The 20,337-nt window shown below is 42.7% G+C and overlaps 1 protein-coding gene across 2 annotated transcripts in view; it reads right to left on the bottom strand.

The window, feature by feature from the left end:
- The window catches only part of DYNC1I1 (dynein cytoplasmic 1 intermediate chain 1), a 684,705-nt gene that overhangs the window by 620,220 nt on the left and 44,148 nt on the right, over positions 1–20,337 (bottom strand). For both annotated transcript variants that reach the window (XM_082258382.1, XM_082258383.1), the window contains exon 2: positions 16,233–16,463. In XM_082258382.1, the coding sequence (XP_082114508.1) occupies positions 16,233–16,454 (222 nt within the window). In that variant the 5' untranslated portion in view covers positions 16,455–16,463. The remainder of the gene's footprint in view (positions 1–16,232; positions 16,464–20,337) is intronic.

The raw sequence follows: 20,337 nt of genomic DNA on the forward strand, positions 1-20,337 counted from the left end.
TGATTATTTTAACCCTCATACTGCTAGCATTAGTAAATGGATAGGAAAGTAAATAATATTTACTTGTTTTAAACCTTTTTTTAAATTTCTTCAGTTGCTTCCTGGTTTCTGTTCTAGACAAATAATGTCATACATCCCAGGAGTCTTCAGGAGGGGAGGAGAGGAGGAGGGGTTTTCTCAGGTAAGCACACCCTCCTGCCTGCATGCTTGAGCTAAGGGCAGGAAGTAAATGCTACATGAATCATTTGCCCTTACTCAAGATGGCCACAGCCAGAAATGCTAAGGTGTGTTTTCAAAGAGATTTCTCACCAAAATAAGGCATGGAGACATGGATGGATGGGGGAGTTTGCTTTGCATATTAAAAATGAATGAAATAGCATTTTGGGTTTGTGCTGCTCAGATGCAGTGAAGATCCACTTTAATCAGTAAATAAATTAAACTTGCTTTTTAAAATTGTATTGTTTATTACAAAAGGAGTAACGAGGACTGTGTATGTTAAGAACATTTCAATTAAGAACAGGTAACCACCCCCCCCCCCCTTTTCCCTCATATTAATATAAAATTTCTCTGCCAATATGCTTTTTTCAGTTATTGACCAGAAGCATATATTGCTATATGAAGAGCTTGATGAGTGTTCTCCTGATGTTTAGAAGTCATTTTCTCTCTAAATGAAGGAATTGTGTTTTTAGGGAGGCTGTGTTTTGCAAAACTTTCTTACTTGAAGATGCTGCTTGTGAAAAAACACTTTCTGATGATTCAGAAGCAGCAGAAAGAGTGTTTCTTGAATGAGAACTCTGGATGGAAAAGCTCCTCCCACTTTTATTCTGGTCCTCCTGATTTAACTCCATAAAGTATTTTTTATATCTTTAGGGGCACCTCTGGCATGCCAAGATGTGTTTTGTCATCCTTGTAGCATTTGGAAAAGAATATTTCTTCTCACAATATTTGCAAATTGCAGCTTTTCTCTCAGGATAAATTGCGTTTTGGAAATGTTTCCAAACTCTGGTCTCACTATTTTACGGAGAGGAGGAAAAGAAAAAACAATTTACTGAACAGACTATAGGGAAACATTATGCTATGATGGTGGTGAACAAATTTACCCTCTTACCTGTCAATTAAGGCCCGAGAGGACAGAAACTATCATCTACTCTATGCCAACAATCACCCAACTGTAGGAGGTACAAGATGGAGTATAAAAGCAAACAAAACTGGAGCCTTTCTCCTGCAATGTCCCCTAGTGGCAGAAATGCATATTTCTCTTGTTTGACAACTGCATTTAGAAGTACAGTGTTGAACTGTATTCCAGGATTTGATTGTCTTCAGCTGAGACAACTTGCAAAAAAAGTCACAGAAATCTTTCATTAAGGTCTTTATGTGATACAGTTTGAACATCATGCCATAGATACATTATTTATCATTGTAAAAGAACATTTTCCACACTACATTTTTTTTTTTTTAATTTTTCCTGAAAAAAACATAACGCTTTTAAAAAAGATGGAAAAAAATCGCTTTTTTTCATTTTTCTGTTTTTTTTACTGGGTCTTCCATCTCTAGTGCTGACCCTATATTGCCTCTTGGGATTTACCTGGACTTTAGCCTCTTTCATACCACTGTTTGTCCCAATAAGTTCATGTTCTGTCTGACCAAGGAGTCACACTTTTCACCTGCTTGCCTTACTCTGTTTTTCAAACAGCAGCTGACATCAGTGAGGAAAAGTCAAGAGTTACCATTTGGGAGCATCATTCAGGTAAATCAATACTTCTACACCACTGATACAGGAACTTCTCAGGGAACTCAAGCTATTGTTGGTCACGGAGAAGGTCCACTCTTCATCATGACACCACCAAACACGTAGCTTCTGCTATATGGAAAGTTTAGATTTATGGCATCCCAGTCTTAGTCTGTAGGGTTCAATATTTAATTGGCCCACCCTTTGCAGCTATAACAGCTTCATCTCTTCTGGGAAGGCTGTCCACAAGGTTTAGGAGTGTGTCTATGGGAATGTTTGACCATTCTTCTAGAAGTGCATTAATAAGGTCACACACTGATGTGGACGAGAAGACCTGGCTCGCAGTCTTCTCTATAATTCATCTTAAAGGTGTTCTATTGGGTTTAGGTCAGGACTCTGTGCAGGCCACTCAAGTTCCTCCACCCCAAACTCCCTCATCCATGTATTTATGGACCTTGCTTTGTGCACTGGTCCAAATACTTTTGGTGGAGGGGGGATTATGGTGTGGGGTTTTTTCTCAGGGGTTGGGCTTGGCCCCTTAGTTCCAGTGAAGGAAACTCATAAGGCGTCAGCATACCAAGACATTTTGGACAATTTCATGCTCCCAACTTTGTGGGAACAGTTTGTTCCAACATGACCGCGCACCGGTGCTCTAAGCAAGGTTCATAAAGACATGGATGAGTGAGTTTGGGGTGGAGGAACTTGATTGGCCTGCACAGAGTCCTGACCTCAACCCTATAGAACACCTTTGGGGTGAATTAGAGCGGACACTGTAAGCCAGGACTTCTCTCCAACATCAGTGCCTGACCTCACAAATGTGCTTCTGGAAGAATGGTCAAACATTCCCATAGACACACTCCTAAACCTTGCGGACAGCCTTCCCAGAAGAGTTGAAGCTGTTATAGCTGCAAAGGGTGGGCCAACTCAATATTAAACCCTACAGACTAAGACTGGGATGCCATTAAAGTTAATGTGCGTGTAAAGGCAGGTGTCCCAATACTTTTGGTAATATAGTGTATACTGTATATAGCAAACACAGTCATAGTAATTCCTGCTCCCTGACATTTCACAGCTTGCTCTATTATAACTATAAAAACTAAAGTCTGGAAAAAAAGCATGCAGAAATCTTGCATACACACTTGTCTGGAGTGCTTTTATCTGCAATGACTAAAGCCGTTTCGACAGTAATTGGTGTGACAGTCCTGCATCTCTGGTTTACTTTATATGGAAATGATAATAAATATGCAGGGATCAAGGTAAAATAGGACTTTAAATGTTTACAAAGATCACAATACTGAAGCGGAAAAAAATGAGATCTAAAGATATTACATTATGATGTCTGCACCATATATGTGCTGCCTCGTTAATATTTTGGCAGCTGTCAGGAAGATGGATTGGCATAGCTGTGCCCAAAGATCTGTGATTGTGTGCACCTAGCAGTTTGTGAACCAGTACACAGAGCCAGGGCCGTGCCCGCATCTGCGCATGTTTGCTAAAGTGCGTGATTCTGATCTGTTCCTGACCTTGGCTTGTGTTCTGACTCCTGCCAAGGTTTTTGTACTTCTTTAACCCCTCTGATATCCACCCTGGCCTGGCTTCTGACTCTACTTCTGCCTTCCAAATTGATACCTCCTGTGGCCAGTTGTTGCTGACTCTGGCTCGCTTTGACTCCTGAATCTGGTCACCCATAGTGTCAGGACCTACCACAGGCACCTGTGCCACTCCTCATCCGATTACACCCTGCCACCAACTCCAGGGGGTATTGGACAGGAAGTTTAAAGAAAGACAGTACCACTTCATCTCAGGCTTGCACTCTACGGCATTTTCCTTGAGATCTCAGGAGAAGGCTTTTTTTTTTTTAACAACCCCAACTCCAAAAAAGTTACGGCGTTGTGTAAAATCTACATGAAAACAGAATGCAATGATCTGCAAATCTCATAAACCCATATTCTATTCACAATAAAAAATATCAAACGTTTAAACTGAGAAAATATACAGTTTTAGGAAAAAAATAACGGAAAATTGATGGCAGCAACACATCTCAAAAAAGTTGGGACAGGGCCATGTTTTGCACGACGTAGATTCCCTTCTTCTTTTAACCACTTGCCTGCTGAGTACTTTTACCCCCATTCCTGACCAGGCCGATTTTCAGCTTTCAGCGCTGTCGCACTTTGAATGACAATTGCGCGGTCATGCAACACTGTACCCAAACAACATTTTTATCATTTCTTTTACACAAATAGAGCTTTCTTTTGGTGGTATTTAATTACCACTGGGTTTTTTTTTTTTGTTTTTGCTAAAAAACTAAAAATGCCCAAAGATTTTGAAAAAAAAGAATACTTTTTTCATAGTTTGTTTTACAATTTTGGAAAAAGGTAATTTTTCTCCTTCTCGGAGGCAGCACTGGTGGGCATTGATGAGGAGGCACTGATAAGCAGCACTTATGGTCACTGATAGGTGGCACTGATGGGCACTGGTGGGAGGCACTGATTGGTGACACTGATGAGGAGGCACTGATTGGCAGCACTGGTGGGCACACATTGGCAGCACTGGTGGGCATACATTGAAAGCACTGGTGGGCACTGTTTGGACTACACTGATAATCAGTGCCCTAATTATCAGTGTAGTTGTCCCTTTAAGAGAAGCCAGTTATTGGCTCTCTTCTCCGCTCCTCATCAGCACGAGGAAAGGAGTGCCGATAACCGGCTTCTATTTACATCCGTGATCAGCTGTGATTGGACACTGCTGATCAGCTGGTAAAGAGCCGCTAATTGGCTCTTTACCTCAATCTGTGTCCCCTGGACACTGCAAGTGGTTAACAACACTCTGTAAGGTCTGAGAACTGAATAGACCAGTTGCTGGAGTTTTGGGAGGGGAATGTTGTCCCATTCTTGCCTGATATAAGAGTCTAACTGCTCAACAGTCCGGGGTCTTCTTTTTCATTATTTGCTTTTCAAGTTGTACCAAATATTTTCAGTTTGTGAAAAGTCTGGACTGCAGGCAGGCCAGCTAAGCACCTGGACTCCTATACTATGAAGCCATGCTGTTGTCATAGATGCAGTATGAGGTTTAGTATCGTCCTGCTCGAATATGCAAGGCCTTCTTCCCTTAATAGACGTTGTCTGGATGGAGTATATGCTGCACCAAAACCTGGAGGACGCGACACCCATGGTTGCCAAAAAGAATATCAAATTTTGATTTGTCTGACCACAGAACAGTTTTCCAAATTGCAACAGACCATTTTAAATGAGCTTTGGCCCAGAGAAGACTGAGGTGTTTCTGGATAATGTTCAGATATCGCTTCTTGCATAATAGACCTTTACCCTGCATTTTTTGATGGTGCGGCGCATTGTGTTCACAGACAGTGATCTTTGGAAGTTTTCTTAATCAAATCTTTTTATTTGGTTTTCAAGAAAAATAAACAAGGCAAACGTGAATACAAATACATAGATAGCAACGTCCCATAGTAAAGGAAAAAGAAAAAGAAAGCATCAATGCAGTAAAACCGACATGTATGGCATATGGCCACGAAAATGGCCCAAAGAGAGATAACATCTGACTTACTTAACCTACTCAAGCGATCAATTTAAAGTACTGTCATCTAAAGCATTAAGTTGCACATAGTTGCATACCTGCCCGAGGGAGGTGGGGGGACCCACTTTCCAGTCCCACACAGTGGGCTCAGCCACAACTGTCAACACCATAGGGTGGGCGCCCCATATAGGGAACATGCTGCGCCCCCCGACTACACCATGGGCCCCCCTTTCACCCGGGCTCAACCTCTTACTCCGCCAAATATCAATTAGATCTAGTGTGAACCTGGTTTTTGAATAAATTCATTCCAGATAGACCACCTGGCCTGAAATTGTCGCATCCTAAAATCACTTTGGAAGTTTTCTTGAGCCCATGCAATGACGTCCATCACAGAATCATGCCTGTTTTTAACGCAGTGCCGTCTGATGGCCCAAAGATCACAAGCATCCAAGATTGTGTTTCAGCCTTGACCCTTGCACACAGAGATTTATCCAGATTCTCAAAATCATTTGATGATATTATGTACTGTAGATGATGATATATATAAAGTCGTTGGAATTTTACGCAGAGGAACATTATTCTGAAATTGTTTGACATTTATTTAGTCACAGCTTTTTACAGATTGGTGAAACTCTGCCCATCTTTACTTCAGAGACAATCTGATTCTCTAAAGGCCCGTACACACAATAAGAAAATCTGAAGGGAAAATTCGTCCGACGACCGATCTGCCGATTTTCGGATTGTTAGTATGGTGCTTTCGACAGCCGACTCCGACTTTTCGGCCGAAAAAATCCTGATGTGCAGGCTATAAAATTTTTGTTTTCCGTAATACAACGTCCGATTTTCGTCTCATTAGTACAGATTTCGACGGAAAAAAATCTTAAGAGCAAGACTAGGCATGCTCAGAGACGAAAGAACACATACAAAGCAATCCAACACATGACATCACTTCTGAAGTAGAATTCTGTCGTACGGGAAAATTTGTATGAAAATAACCTCTTCACTTTCCACATCAGACTAGCATGGCACAAAAATCATGCCATAATCTTATTGCGTGTACGGGCCTTTAGATGCTCTTTTTATGCCCAGTCATGTTACTGACCTGTTGCCAATTAACCTAATTAGTTGCAAAATGTTTTTACAGCTCTTCCTTTTTGGTAACACTTACCTTGCCAGCAAAATATTTGATATGTTTTCTATATTCCACTGTAAATAAAATATGGGTTTATTGGATTTGCAAATTAATGCATTCTGTTTTTATAAAGATTGAGTGTACAATCTTACAGTGCATGCATGAGGCAGGGCACATGATGTCATGCGTTCCACTTCACACATGCGCAGGACAGCATCGTTTGCAAAATGGTGGCACATGAAAACAGGCACTGGCTGCAAAGAGGCAGCTTGAAAAGGGATCCATAAAAAGGAAAGTCAGCATAGATACAGGTGTACTTGACTATATGTAATGTATTATTAATTGTTGTCTTTTGCTTGGGGGAGGGGGTTCCTCTTTAAATCTGCCCCTAAGGAATGGTGATATCTGCTAGAGGGTGTAATCTTATTTTTTACAGACCACAAAAATCTGGAGTATCTCAGGTCAGCCAAGAGACTGTGGCCTCATCACACCATAGGGGCACTATTTTCTCCAGATTTGTGTTTCATATTGGATTTCCTGGTTCAAATAATAGCAAATCTGATGTTTTGTCCTCCCAAAACTTTTTGCTCCATCTAACAGATCTGATGTATTGTATCAAGCAAGATTTAGGACAGGATTCGCTTCCCCAGGGATAACTCCTACAGGAACAAGATGAACTCTTCTTCTTTCAAAATAAAGTCTTTGTACCTGAAAACCAATGCTTTCCAGTGCTAAAGTAATATCATGATCATCCCCTGGCTAGACACTTCAGGATTTAAAAGGCTGTTGAATTGGTACAAAGATCCTTTTGGTGGCCTAAGCTGAAAAGAGACTGAAAATGATGTCAAATTGTGTGTTGTCTGTGTCTGAAGCAAGAATAACAAGGCTAAGTCCTAAGGCCTGTTGTTATCACTCCTGGTGCATAAATGACCATGGGAAATATTTCTTTGGATTTTATCAGTTGCTGATCTCAGATGGCTATAAAACCATGTTTGCAATTGTGAATAGACTGTTCAAAATTCCACACTTTGTACCAATAAAAGGCATCCCCACCGTCTGCAAAAGAAACAGCTCACACATTTAAGGGTGGTGGTAAGACTTCATGGGGTTCCTGCCAATATCATGTCTGATGGTGGTGTACAGTTCACATCAAATTTTTGGAAAGAGCTCTGCAGGACTTTAGAAATCAAACTGTGCTTCTCTTTCACTTGCCTTCTAACTCCGCTTTAAATCTGATCTCCTGTTGCTGACCCCAGCTTGTGTTCTGAATCCACTCTCTGCCTGCTATTTTATACTTCTTCTGCCTATCTGATTTCAGCACTGGGCTGGCTTCTGACCCTGCTTCTGCCTTCCAAATTGATACCTCTTCTGCCCAGTTGTTGCAGATTCTGGCTCGCTTTGACTGTGGCTTTGACTCCTACATCAGCGAGTTTTTGTGCTCCATCTGCATGACATTATGAGGTGGTATCAAAAAGTTTTGAGACAAGGTCTGTTTACAAGAAAGTACTATATTTATCTACGTTTACACACTATCACCTCCAAAATAATCCCCTCGCACAGCAATACAGCGCTCCCAGGGTTCCTGCTACTTTTGGAACGTGTCCTGGAAGTCTTTTGGAAGGGTGTCAAGCACCTTCTGAGGTTCGTGCTGGATCTCGGCAATGGTGTAAAAACGGCAACCTTTGAGCTGGATCTTTTTCTTCGGTAAGAGGGCGAAGTCCGCAGGAGTCTAACCTGGCAAGTAGGGTGGATGCGGAAGTGAGATTATGTTGTTTATGGTGAGAAACTAACGTTTGTTCTAACTTGCTGTTCATGATGAAATAGAAAACTTGGTAACGCACGTGGTCAGAATAGCACCAGTTGCGCAGCTCCTGATGTCTTTTCGTACATTTACCTATGAAGGCCGGTGTTCCCTGTGAATGTGTGTGCAGCTTTGTGCTGCCATCTGTTGGTGTGTTACAAGACTAGTCTCAAAGCTTTTTGATACCACCTTGTAAATGAAGAAAGGCGGAACTTTTTATTTTTTATTTTTTTAAAAATTATATTTTCGACTTCCTGTTAAAAAACATATCCAATTAAATCACATTTCTTCATACATTTAGACCAAGATATATTCTGCTACATGTCTTTGGTAAAAAAAAAAAAAAAAACAATAAATGTATATTAATTGGTTTGTGTAAAAGTGATAGTGTCTATATACTGGAATTTGCATAGCTATAGACGCTATACTTGTGTGGCAGGCAATCTGGCGCTAACAGACCCTCACTGGGAGGGACACTAACTGACACTGACGTCGTTAGTGACTCTAATACAGTGATCAGTGATAATGTACACTGGATAGGAAGGGGTTAACATCAAGGGGAAATCAAAGGGGTTAACTGTGTGCCTAACAATGTGTAATTTGTGCTGCTTTTACTCACAGATCTGGTTGCTTTTTCTCCTTGAAGTCAGAATTGATTTCAGGGAGAAGAAACTGCCAGATCACTGTCTGTGTACAGAGTTCTGTGTATTTGTCAACACAGAACTCTGTGCTGTGATTTTCTACAACCATAAATCATTGGCTGAAATCTGCTGACAAAATCGTGCTGTGTCCAGTCATAGCACAGGTCAGTAGGGAGGACGCCCCAAGCCGGGAAGAAATACCACAATGTACAGGTACGTCGCCTAGCTTGGCTTTGCCATCCGTCAGCAGTAAATGTACTGTGGGCGGGTGGCAAGCAGTTAAAGTTTTACCAAATGGAGGTTGCGGGTTAAATGTCAGACTTATGTGTGTTTGGGTGGCCCCCGGGACACTCTGAGACGCTCATTGGTCTCTGGGGCTGCCACTAACGGCATGAGGCAGCCTCAGATAGAACTGGAGGTGATGCCGCGGTGCACTCAGAAATGATGTGTTGAGCGATGGGACGCAGAGCTGCCTGCACTTCTGGGTGTACGAGCCATGCGTGCGTTCCAAGCATGTGCAATGCGGCTTGGGGCGTGAATGGCGACACAAGCCCTGGCTTGCCGACTATACAGAGGAACTGGTCATCGTTTTGGGGCGTGATTACCAACATCCTTTGATCCCATCAAGGTTGGAGTACATAGAGAGATATATACATACATATAGATACATGTAGAGCTGTTCTGTATTCTGGTCTTTGTTTGCTGGTTTAAAGCCAAAGCGAAGGCCTAGCATATACCTAGTCACTATATTTGTTGGCTCGGTTAACGATTCATAACATTTATCTTTTTATTCTTGCTTTTAGTTGTTAGCATCTTTTTACCTTTTTTATTATTACAATCATTATTTGCAATTGGTGTATGTGTATGGCTGGTTTGTATAAACAGGGGCAGCAGTTTGCACTGTGTGGTCTCTCACTTTTGTGGATGTTATAGACCATCAGTAAACAAACTTCATCCCAGCTATCTACACCCTTGACCTTTGCCCATTGTGGGGCGGAGCTGAGTAATGAGGGCGGTACAGACTGTCTATATAACACCTTGTGAATTTATGGTGGATCAGCAGTATTTTTGGCTCTGAAGAAGAGGGTTCTCCCTCGAAACTCGTCAGCCAGGCATATGCGGACGCCATCATGTCATCCAGCACCATAGGAGTATCCTGGCAGTACTGGAGGTGATTGGGTTCATTTTCCTTACATGTGTGTTATTATCCTGCATTTGTGAATACAGTACAATGTATGCTTTTTTGGATTTTGATACATTTTTTAAGTGGTAATGCACGGGGTCGGTGTGCCCTTCTCTTGTTCTTGTTTTTCAATATATTTGGATACCCTTGGCCCTGAGAGGGCAGCAAGACCATAAGTAGTGATAACAAAGGCCACACAAGACCACTCACCTTCCCACATACCACTTGAGCGCAGGAGAGATACTGTTTTGGATTACACCACCAGCATGAACTGTTGATACAAGGCAGGATGAATCCATGTTTTCATGTTGTTTACGCCAAATTCTGACCCTACCATCTAAATGTCGCAGCTGAAATCGAGACTCATCAGACCAACCTGTCTGGCACCAACAACCATGCCACGTTCAAAGTCACCTATTGTCATGGACTTGCAATAGTGTCTGGCAGCTTACCTGCTCCTTCATGTCTGCATTAGAGGCCAGACTCCCCTTCTGGCTCCTTTTTATCATCTCTCCTTCCTGTTCGGCCCCACCCCAGGCCATTCCAGGAAGTCTATATTAACCAGTGCACTTCAGGTTTGCTTTGCTGTTCAACAGCGTTTGTTAGTGTGTTCCTGTCTGCCGTGTGCTTGATCTACCTTTCTGTGTACCGACTTTGGCTTGTCTCTGACTACTCCTGTTTGCCTGTGACCCTGACCTTTGGCCTGTTCCTTGGTTACCCTTGTCTGCCTGTTGTCCCGACCTCGGCTTACCCATCACTATCCCTTGTGTCCTGAGTGGCTGCTTCCCCTCTCTCCCTACGGAGCGTGACCCGGAGGACCCCAGGGGCCGTGACCTGGGCCCAGCTACAGCAAAGTCCATACTCACCACTAGAGGCTCTGGTGAACACCTGCTGGGTCTTAGACTCCACGCCCTGGGGAATCTTGGGCTCACGTTTCTGTCCATCCGCAGCAGTCAGCTACTGGGTTCACTATCTTGCGGTGCACCCCTGCTTCCAACAGGATGCCATCGTCACCTGGCCACAGGTGACCTGACACCTATATCCCCTTTCTTACTCATTCTGATGCTCAGTTTGAACATCAGCAAATCGTCTTCACCACATCTAGATGCCTAAATCATTAACTTGCAGCCATGTGATTGGCTGATTATCAACTTGTGTTACCGAGCAATTGAACAGGTGTCGAAAAAATAGTGAAATCCAAGCATGTGAAAAACCAATGACAATGACTAATTGAAAATTCAAAAACAAAAACCATACACACCCAGATACAATGTCTGTGATAAAGGAAATTAACATAAACAAAATATGTGAACAAGTGATGGTTGTCTCATGAATATTATATCTGGTGTTTAGGATAGGCAAAAGCCCCTATGTGGTACAGCGCATGCTCTGAAATGTGTTGCATTCTGGTCCTGAGCCCTGCCCGTGTCATCCTACTCCTGGCTGTGTTCCACACTGCACTCCGCCTGCTTCAGGAAGGACTTTGGCCAGCTTTCTCCTCCACTCTGGGACTCCTGTCACATTCCCCCTGGCAGTACCAGCAGCTCCCGCGGCCCGCTGCAACTGGCATTCCTGGACCTACACTCATTGTTGTGCCTGTTTTTTACCTATCTATTAGGGGTGGAGGAGCAGACAGGCTGATTAAAGGATCTTAAACTCAAGTGCTTTTGCCTAACCATGAGAATGGGAGGCAATATTTTCTGGTGAGTTACCATCCAATGGGAGTGGGGACACACAATGGTGGGGGAGTTTGTGGTGATTTTAATTCAACGAGGTGTTACTGGATTCACAATCTTTTGGACTTTTGGATCTCTATGGACTTCACATTGGTTTAAACACCAGATTTATTATTCATGAGACAACCATCACTTGTTCACATATTTTGTTCATGTGTGGATTATTTTTGTTTTTCAATTTTCGATTAGTTTGTGGTAATTTGCAATACTGCTGACACATGTGTAATTGGTTTTCCACATGCTTGGATTTCACAATTTTTTCGATTTTTTAAATCTTAAGTATCTTAAATCATTTCATAGTTATTGTGATTCACTTTTATATTTGTTTGAGCGCAGGGGATTATTATCAATAATTAAGCAGCTACCTAATAAATTTTGCTCACTTTTCCGACAGCAAAGGTCTGAACCATACCTAATTCTTGATAAATGAGGAAAATTATTTATTTAAATTATTTATTTTTTCAGATAAAGTATACATACAAACTGTCTTTGGTCCCTTTTTATTGTTTTCTCACATTTATACCTGCCTCGCGACCTAGTAAGGAGTTGAGAAAAAAAAAAAAAATCTGTATCCAAAATCAATCAGTTTCCTATAAAAATTTGGATTAAATTACTATTTTGTTTAATGCTTGCCTATCATACACTTAAACAAACAAAAGCAGTGAAGTGAAAACTTTACTTTAGCCTGTAATTAGAGAGAAAATGTTATAGTATAAAGCAAATGGCAGCTAAATACATAATTAATTCCCTCTGTGACAACTGTGGTGTTCCTCAAAACAATGGCAGCCATCTGGAAAAAATGAATGCTGAAGCAGAAAATCAAACTAACGAGATTTTAAAATGTAATCACGTTCAGAATCGACATGATCAATCTCCTCCAGAAAAAATAATGAATATGTAATGATCACCCTGGGCCGTATCTATGTACAGTCCTGTAGTGGGAGCCCTTGGCCTCATCTTCATTTCTCTTTAGAAGAACAATCTGTTACTTTGTCAATTCAGGTCAGGTATGTTCTTTTCAAGTTTATAATAGTGCAATTATTAAAGTATATGCAAACCCAATCAATAAAATCCCATATAAACTTATTAACACGTTATTGTAATTTCAAAAGTCATTTTCAATATTTTTAGATCTGCAGCTTTTGTTATTTTATTACTTGGTGATCTTGTCATGATGATTCTTGTTCAGGCGCCGCACTCTGCCCATGTAAACCAATTGTGCTCCTGTGTTGTCACAAGGGCTTCTGATGAAGTCACCTACTGTTTTCCTCCACTCCTGTAATAACTGAATGGCATTTCTCAAGGACGGGTTTCCAGAAGATGATAACAACAGACCATGTCTGTGTAGTGTACGATGAATGACCACTTGTAGTCACTACTTAAAAATCCCTGTTACAGGGTGACAATGCAGGAGTACAACTCTTACATAGAGACAGAGCACCGCCCCCAATAACAAGAAGTGCCCAAATGAAGACCTTCATGGCAGGATCACCAGGTGTTATTTTATTGAGAGCTTAAAATGAATGCTAAAGCTTACATGAGATTTTAGCGTTTGTGTGTACCTCTACATTAAAGGAGAAGTACAGCTAAAGCTGGTTTGGCTGTACTTCTCCTGTGGATCTGAGTTGGCCCAGGCTCGGGCACGATCGCAACCATATGGTCGGAACCCGCTCACATGCTGGACCGGCACCAAGCTCAGCCCCTCAGCAAGCGGCTGCGAACCTGAGCCATCCACTCCTGCCCCCTCCACAGCTAAGCGCTCCAGTGAGCGCAGCGGGGGGGGGGGCAAAGCAGAGAGCTGCTGACTGACAGTCAGTTTTTTTTTGTTTTTTTTTGCGTAGAGTGAAATATACCTAGTTAATCCTGCCATCAGCTGTCCCCCTCATCTCCTCTGTGTTCCCATTGCAGGCTGAGATTGTGTAGACCTACTGGTGTCCTCTACAGAGCATGCTCAATTTCAGTTCCCTTCTAGGCTCTTCCTTCTTTTTCTTAGCTGTGCAGCCCACATGACTATGGAGTAACACGTGTGGGTGTATACACAGTGCTAAATGACACTCCCCTCCCTCCCTTCTCCTCCTCCATATCCTCCTATTGCTAAACACTATGGGGGGCGGGGTATAGTAGGCTGATTGATTAGATTCACTAAGAAACTTACAAATACACTTAGTTAATTAAATATATCAAATGTCATTGCCGAAACCTATAAAGTAAAACAAGAGCCTTGGGTCCAGATGCCATCTGAACAAAATGAAAGCTAGTGTCAATCATCTTTGGCTCCGTCTACACCATATTACTGCATAAAAAAATATACATTTGATGTTCAATAAAGATTTATAGGGAGCTGTAAAACAGTTATTTAAAATAATAATAATCTAATTTGATTTGCTCTTTTGAAACTGTTTTTTTTTTGCCATGTCACTGACACAGGGGCAATCAGGGCTGGCCAAACACAGAATCGCACTGTAGAGAGCATACATCAACAAAGTACTAGAAGACCCTCCCCCAAGGATCTTTCCCTGCAGATACCAAAGAACAGGGAGGATCATGTGATCACACAACAGCGCTGCAGGAATAAGGTACTTAGAGTATAAAGAAAAATACAGTGACACGATCTATATGATTTATGTGCATGGAATAGGGCAATTATCACTTTTCTGTTTAGTATCACATTAATGTTGTAAGAAATAAGGAGATGCTGTCATTCTTTGCTGATAGCCAACCCCTGAGCTAGTAATACTCATCAACCTATAGTGAAGAAAGAATTCCGCGCTAATGGATCTAATTGTGTGGTTGGCTGCAGCCTACCCCAAAAATATAGTAAAACTATATCTGAAAGTGAAGAAGATATTAGGGTAATTGGCGCTGCCAAATAATAAAGTAAAATATAGAAGTGTGTCTCATAGATCTAGGTGCATTAAAGTGTCTTGAAAAAGTTATTGCTGTAAGTAATGGTTCCTATAATATAGCCAATGGTCTTGATGATAAGCCACAATAAATATTTAAAGATATCAATAAATTAATAATAAAATTAACCATTCATCAATTAATATCACAAATAAATACTTGATAACAATGCACTAATAAGGCAACCCAGTAAACTGTTTTTATTTACTGGGTTGCCTTATTAGTGCATTGTTATCAAGTATTTATTTGTGATATTAATTGATGAATGGTTAATTTTATTATTAATTTATTGATATCTTTAAATATTTATTGTGGCTTATCATCAAGACCATTGGCTATATTATAGGAACCATTACTTACAGCAATAACTTTTTCAAGACACTTTAATGCACCTAGATCTATGAGACACACTTCTATATTTTACTTTATTATTTGGCAGCGCCAATTACCCTAATATCTTCTTCACTCATCAACCTATGCTCATTTGCTCCTCTGCTGGGCTCCTGGCTACGGGTGATAGTGCTTTGTCCTGAAAAGCCATTTGCCAGGACGTAACACTATCATGTGGGGAAGGGCAGTGATGTCATCCATCCTGGTATCGGACACTGGAGCTTACCAAAGGATTGACTCCTGCAGCAGGGAGTCTGGATTGTGATTATACCTTGTTGCAGGGGTGATCTACCAGAAAGCACTGGCACTGTTACCTGAAAAATGAAAAGTGAAGTGTAAACCCAATCATAAACTTCTATAAAGGGGAAGTACAGCTAAAGCTTGTTTGGCTGTACTTCTCCTGTGGATCACAGGAGTGCAGTTCGGATCGATGCTGCACCTAGCTAGGTAAGTATGACGAAAAAAAAAAAAGGTTCCCATATTTCTCTTGTAATTACCAGCAAGGACACTATAACTGGGTAACTTAGCTTGTAATATTAGTGGCATATTGCTATCTCAGTGAAAGCAATACCATTGGGAATTGTATTACATGTGAAATGTTAGGCTGATGGCTATGTAATTTGGGTGGTATTGGGGCCATGCCGCAAATGCTCTGCAGTGCACACAGTTGCGGCGTGTTTTTTTTTTTTTTTACGGTTAAAAGTGGATGTGAGGAGGTGAGCAAGGGCTGCTGCTCGTGAGAAGGAACCCTCAGACAGTTTTCACAGGAAAAGATTTCCCCAACTGCTCCAATAACAACTGTAATTACAAAAACAACATAATTTTGGGTTTCCCATCCCTTTCTCTCCCAGGAAAATGTTCACCAGGGCACATAGAAAGGGTAAATCCCCTCAGTGGAGAAAATAAAAACCTGACAGAGGGTCTCACCTTATTCTACTCTAGCCAAAACAAAAAAATTTTCGGCTTTAGATATACTTGAATTAAGATTTCCCTAGATGTTGGAGTTAAACGTTTAGCATGGGTTGCCCATAATGCGAAGTTAACAAACATGACTATAGTTTTAGAGGTACATTGCAGATTTAGGGACCCAGTTACTAAATTGTTGTGGCTTGGATAAATTATTATGATATTATATAAATTATTATGCAGTCTAATCTTGTGTAATTACCATTATGTTCTTACCTGGATTTTCTCAGGCAGAGCTAGCTCTGCAGCACTGGTCTTTGTCACTGGGATAGATTCTGTTGCTTCCTCTTTGATACGTCTCGCCTTGGATGGCACAGCGCGGCCTGGCTTCTCCTGTGATTTGGTGGCCCTGTCTTGGCTGCTGCTGGCTGCAGCCGCTGGGTTTTCTGGCTTCTTCGGATCTTTTTTCTCCTTTGAAACTCTTCTTTTTGGGGGCATCACAAAAATCTAGCATTGGTGAGAGAGAAAGAAAATGGCTATAAAATAAAAATAAAACACACTTTGATTAATATTCTGATACTAACTGAAAAAAGTCCTTCAGGACAACCATGTACCAATTTAACCACTTAAGCCCTGGAAGATTTTACCCCCTTCCTGACCAGGGCCTATTTTGCGATTCGGCACTGTGTGACTTTAACGGACAATTGCGCGGTCGTGCGACGCTGTACCTAAACTAATTCGACGTTCTTTTTTTCCCACAAGCTTTCTTTTGGTGGTATTTGATCACCTGTGCGATTTTTTGATCATGCGCTATAAACAAAAAAAGAGCGACAATTTTGCAAAAATAACAATATTTTTCACATTTTTTTATATGAAATTCCCCAAAAAAAATGTAAAAATCAAAATTTTTTAACATTTTAGGCCAATTTGTTTTATGCTACATATGTTTGGTACAAAAAAAATCGCAAAAAGCGTATTTTGATTGGTTTGCGCAAAAGTTATTGCGTTTACTAACTAAGGGAAAGATTTTTGTCATTTTTGTTGGTTTTTTTTTTTAACGCGTAATGGCGGCGATCTGCGATTTTTTTTTTGCGGTACTGCGACATTGCGACAGACAGATCGGACCCTTGACTGACATTTTTGACACTTTTAGGGTTACCAGTGACATTTCTACAGTAATCAGTGCTATACATATGCACTGTTACTGTAAAATGACACATGCAGTGAAGGGGTTAACTTTTTTTGAGAGGGAGGGGTTATGTGTGTCCTTAGGGGCGTGTTTCTAACTGTGATTGGCTGTGGCTTGAGGTGTAGGAACAGTGATCAACGGTCCTACATAGTAGAACCGTATGATCACTATTCATACAGAGGAGAGAATGTAAATGTAATGTAATGTAAACAAGCCGCCTGCCTTTCTCCTGCTCTAACGGACGATCGTGAGTGACCGGCGGACATTGGGTCACTACGTCGCTTTGCCTGTGAGGGGCTGACCGCCGCAGTAAATAGTCTTGCAGCGGTCGGCAAGCAGTTAAAATGATTGATTAAATGATTTTGTGGGGCAGATCAGATAATGCTAATAGTTAATGAAATAATTTGGAGCACCAAATGGGGGGGCATCTACAGTATTTATTAACCATCGTTTTGGAAAGAGACCTACCATTAAAACTATAGACTGATCATTTCAGTATATGTTTATACATCAGCAAATATTTTTTCCCCTCACTGTAATTTTTATAATAGGTGTATTTTAAATGATAGAGACAGACTATCACCCAAAAATCCAGAAAAGAATTAGGTTATAATTAGAGTTGAGCGGACACCTGGATGTCCGTGTTCGGCGGGTTCGGCCGAACTTTAAAAAAAAGTCCGGGTCCGTGTCCCAGACTTTTGCCTAACTTTTCCCGGACACCGAACCCCATTGAAGTCAATGGGGACCCGAACTTTCAGGCACTAAAATGGCTCTAAAACACCAATGGAAAGGGCTAGACTGCTGCAAATGGCAGCAAAACGTAGTTAAGAGCATGGCAAGTGCTCTGCAAACAAATGTGGATAGGGAAATAACTTAAAACAACAAAAAAAAAAACAGAAAAATAAAACAATGTTCTTCATCACTAAAGGACGAGGCCCATATGGAGTAGGAGGGAGGTTGAGGTGGTGGTGGATGTGGCGGTGTCATAGGCGTGTGCACAGGGTGTGCTGGGTGTACCTGGGCACACCCTAATCACCTAGGGCACATAGCATTATCGCTCTGTTTGCCAGTGAGGAGATGGGAAAGATCTCCCTCGGACCTGCTCTGCTCTATTTCTCTTTGCCAGCAGGGAGAGTAATGTATCGGGGCCATGTACATGTAGGCAAACACATGCATGTGTATTTAATATAATATAATGCAATAGGCTGTGCACACCTATGGGAGGTGTAGGTGGAAGCGGCGGTGGAGGAGGACCAGGGCCGGATTAAGAGCATCATGGGCTTGGTGCTGAGGATTTTGAAGGGCCTTAAGGGCCGTGCCTTGGCATGCACCCAGAGGAGGAAGGGTGCAGCCATGCATGCCTAATTCCACATGGGATGCTGTCTCTGAAGCCCATAAACACATCCATGCATCGGCAACTGTCCCTCCTTGTCCGGCCTTCGTGCTGTGTGGGGAGGTTCTGAGGGAGCTGCCTGGGGAAGCGAGCATAGAAGCCAGACTTCTGTGTTTACAAGTGACAGAAGAGCGGTAACAGTGAATATGGCCAACCCGGGGCCTATATAAAGGTAGGGGCCTGGAGCTGCAGCTCCAATAGCCCCTACATTATTCTGGCCCTGAGGAGGACGAGGTAGCCAACACTGCTTCTTTTCACAAATTTTAAATGAGGGTACACCCCAAAAGAGTGAGAAAGAGCAAAAATGGAACAATGGCTGGGTAAGGTCGGTATCCATCGCTATTCTGCACAAGGTACGGAAAAGTCCAGTGGGATCCATGCCTGGTTCATTTTAATGAACGTGAGCTTGTCCACATTGTCTCTGGACAGGCGGCTGCGCTTGTCTGTGATAACGCCCCCAGCCGTGCTAAATACCCGTTCAGATAATACACTGGCTGCAGGGCACGCCAGCACCTCCAAGGCGTAAAGGGCAAGCTCAGGCCATGTGCCCAACTTGGAGACCCAGAAGTTGAAGGGGGCAGACCCCTCATTCAGTACGTCTAGGCGTGTGCACACATACTGCTCCACCATGTTGGTGAAATGCTGCCTACTGCTAAGACGTTCCATATGAGCTGCTGGTGCTGCTGTTTGTTGTGGCGTGCTGACAAAGCTTTTCCACATTTCGGCCATGCTAACCCTGCCTTCTGAGGTGCTGGCGGTGCCCTGGTTGCGTTGGCGACCTCTTCCTCCTCCTCCTCCTCCTCCTCTGCCTTGTGCTTCCACTGTGGCCCCGCTGTCAGGTGGGAATGCCAGCAGCATTGCGTCTACCAGCGTGCGCTTGTACTCGCGCATCTTGCGATCGCGCTCCAGTGAGTGAATTAAGGATGGTACGTTGTCCTTGTAATGGGGATCCAGCAGCGTGTCCACCCAGTAATCAGCACAAGTTAGAATGTGGGCAACTCGGCGGTCGTTGTGGAGACACTGCAGCATGTAATCGCTAAAGTGTGCCAGGCTGCCCAGAGGCAACGAAAGGCTGTCCTCTGTGGGAGGTGTATCGTCAGTGTCCTCTGTATACCCCCAGCCACGCACCAGTGATGGCCATGAGCTGGCCTGGGTGCCACCCTGCTGTGAACATGGTTCCATCTCCTCCTCCAGCTCCTCCTCCTCATCCTCCTCATCCTCCAGAACTGTGCCCCTGATGGACAATTGTGTCCCTGGTGTTTGTGTGTGCAGGAACCCACCCTCGGAGCCCCTTGCGAATGACTGCCCTGAAAGCCTTGGAAATGTTACCTCTTCATCCTCCTCCTCCTCCTCCTCATCCTGTGTCACATCCTCTTCCATCAATTCATCAATTCAAATCATTTTTTCAAGGAGGCATAGAAGTGGGATAGTTAAGCTGAGAATGGCGTCATCGGCACTGGCCATGTTGGTGGAGTACTCAAAACAGCGCAACAAGGCACACAGGTCTCGCATGGAGGCCCAGTTATTGGTGGTGAAGTGGTGCTGTTCCGCAGAGCGACTCACGCGTGCGTGCTGCAGCTGAGACTCCACTATGGTCTGCTGCTGCTCGCACAGTCTTTGCAGCATGTGCAAGGTGGAGTTACACCTTGTGGTCACGTCACATATGAGGCGGTAAGCGGGAAGGCCGAAGTTACGCTGCAGCGCTGACAGGCGAGCAGCAGCAGGGTGAGAACGCCAAAAGTGCGCACAGACGGCCCGCACTTTCTGCAGCAGTTCTGACATATCGGGGTAGTTTTTAA

Source organism: Pelophylax lessonae, assembly GCF_965119305.1.
Source record: "Pelophylax lessonae genome assembly, chromosome: 5".
Lineage (NCBI taxonomy): Eukaryota > Metazoa > Chordata > Amphibia > Anura > Ranidae > Pelophylax > Pelophylax lessonae.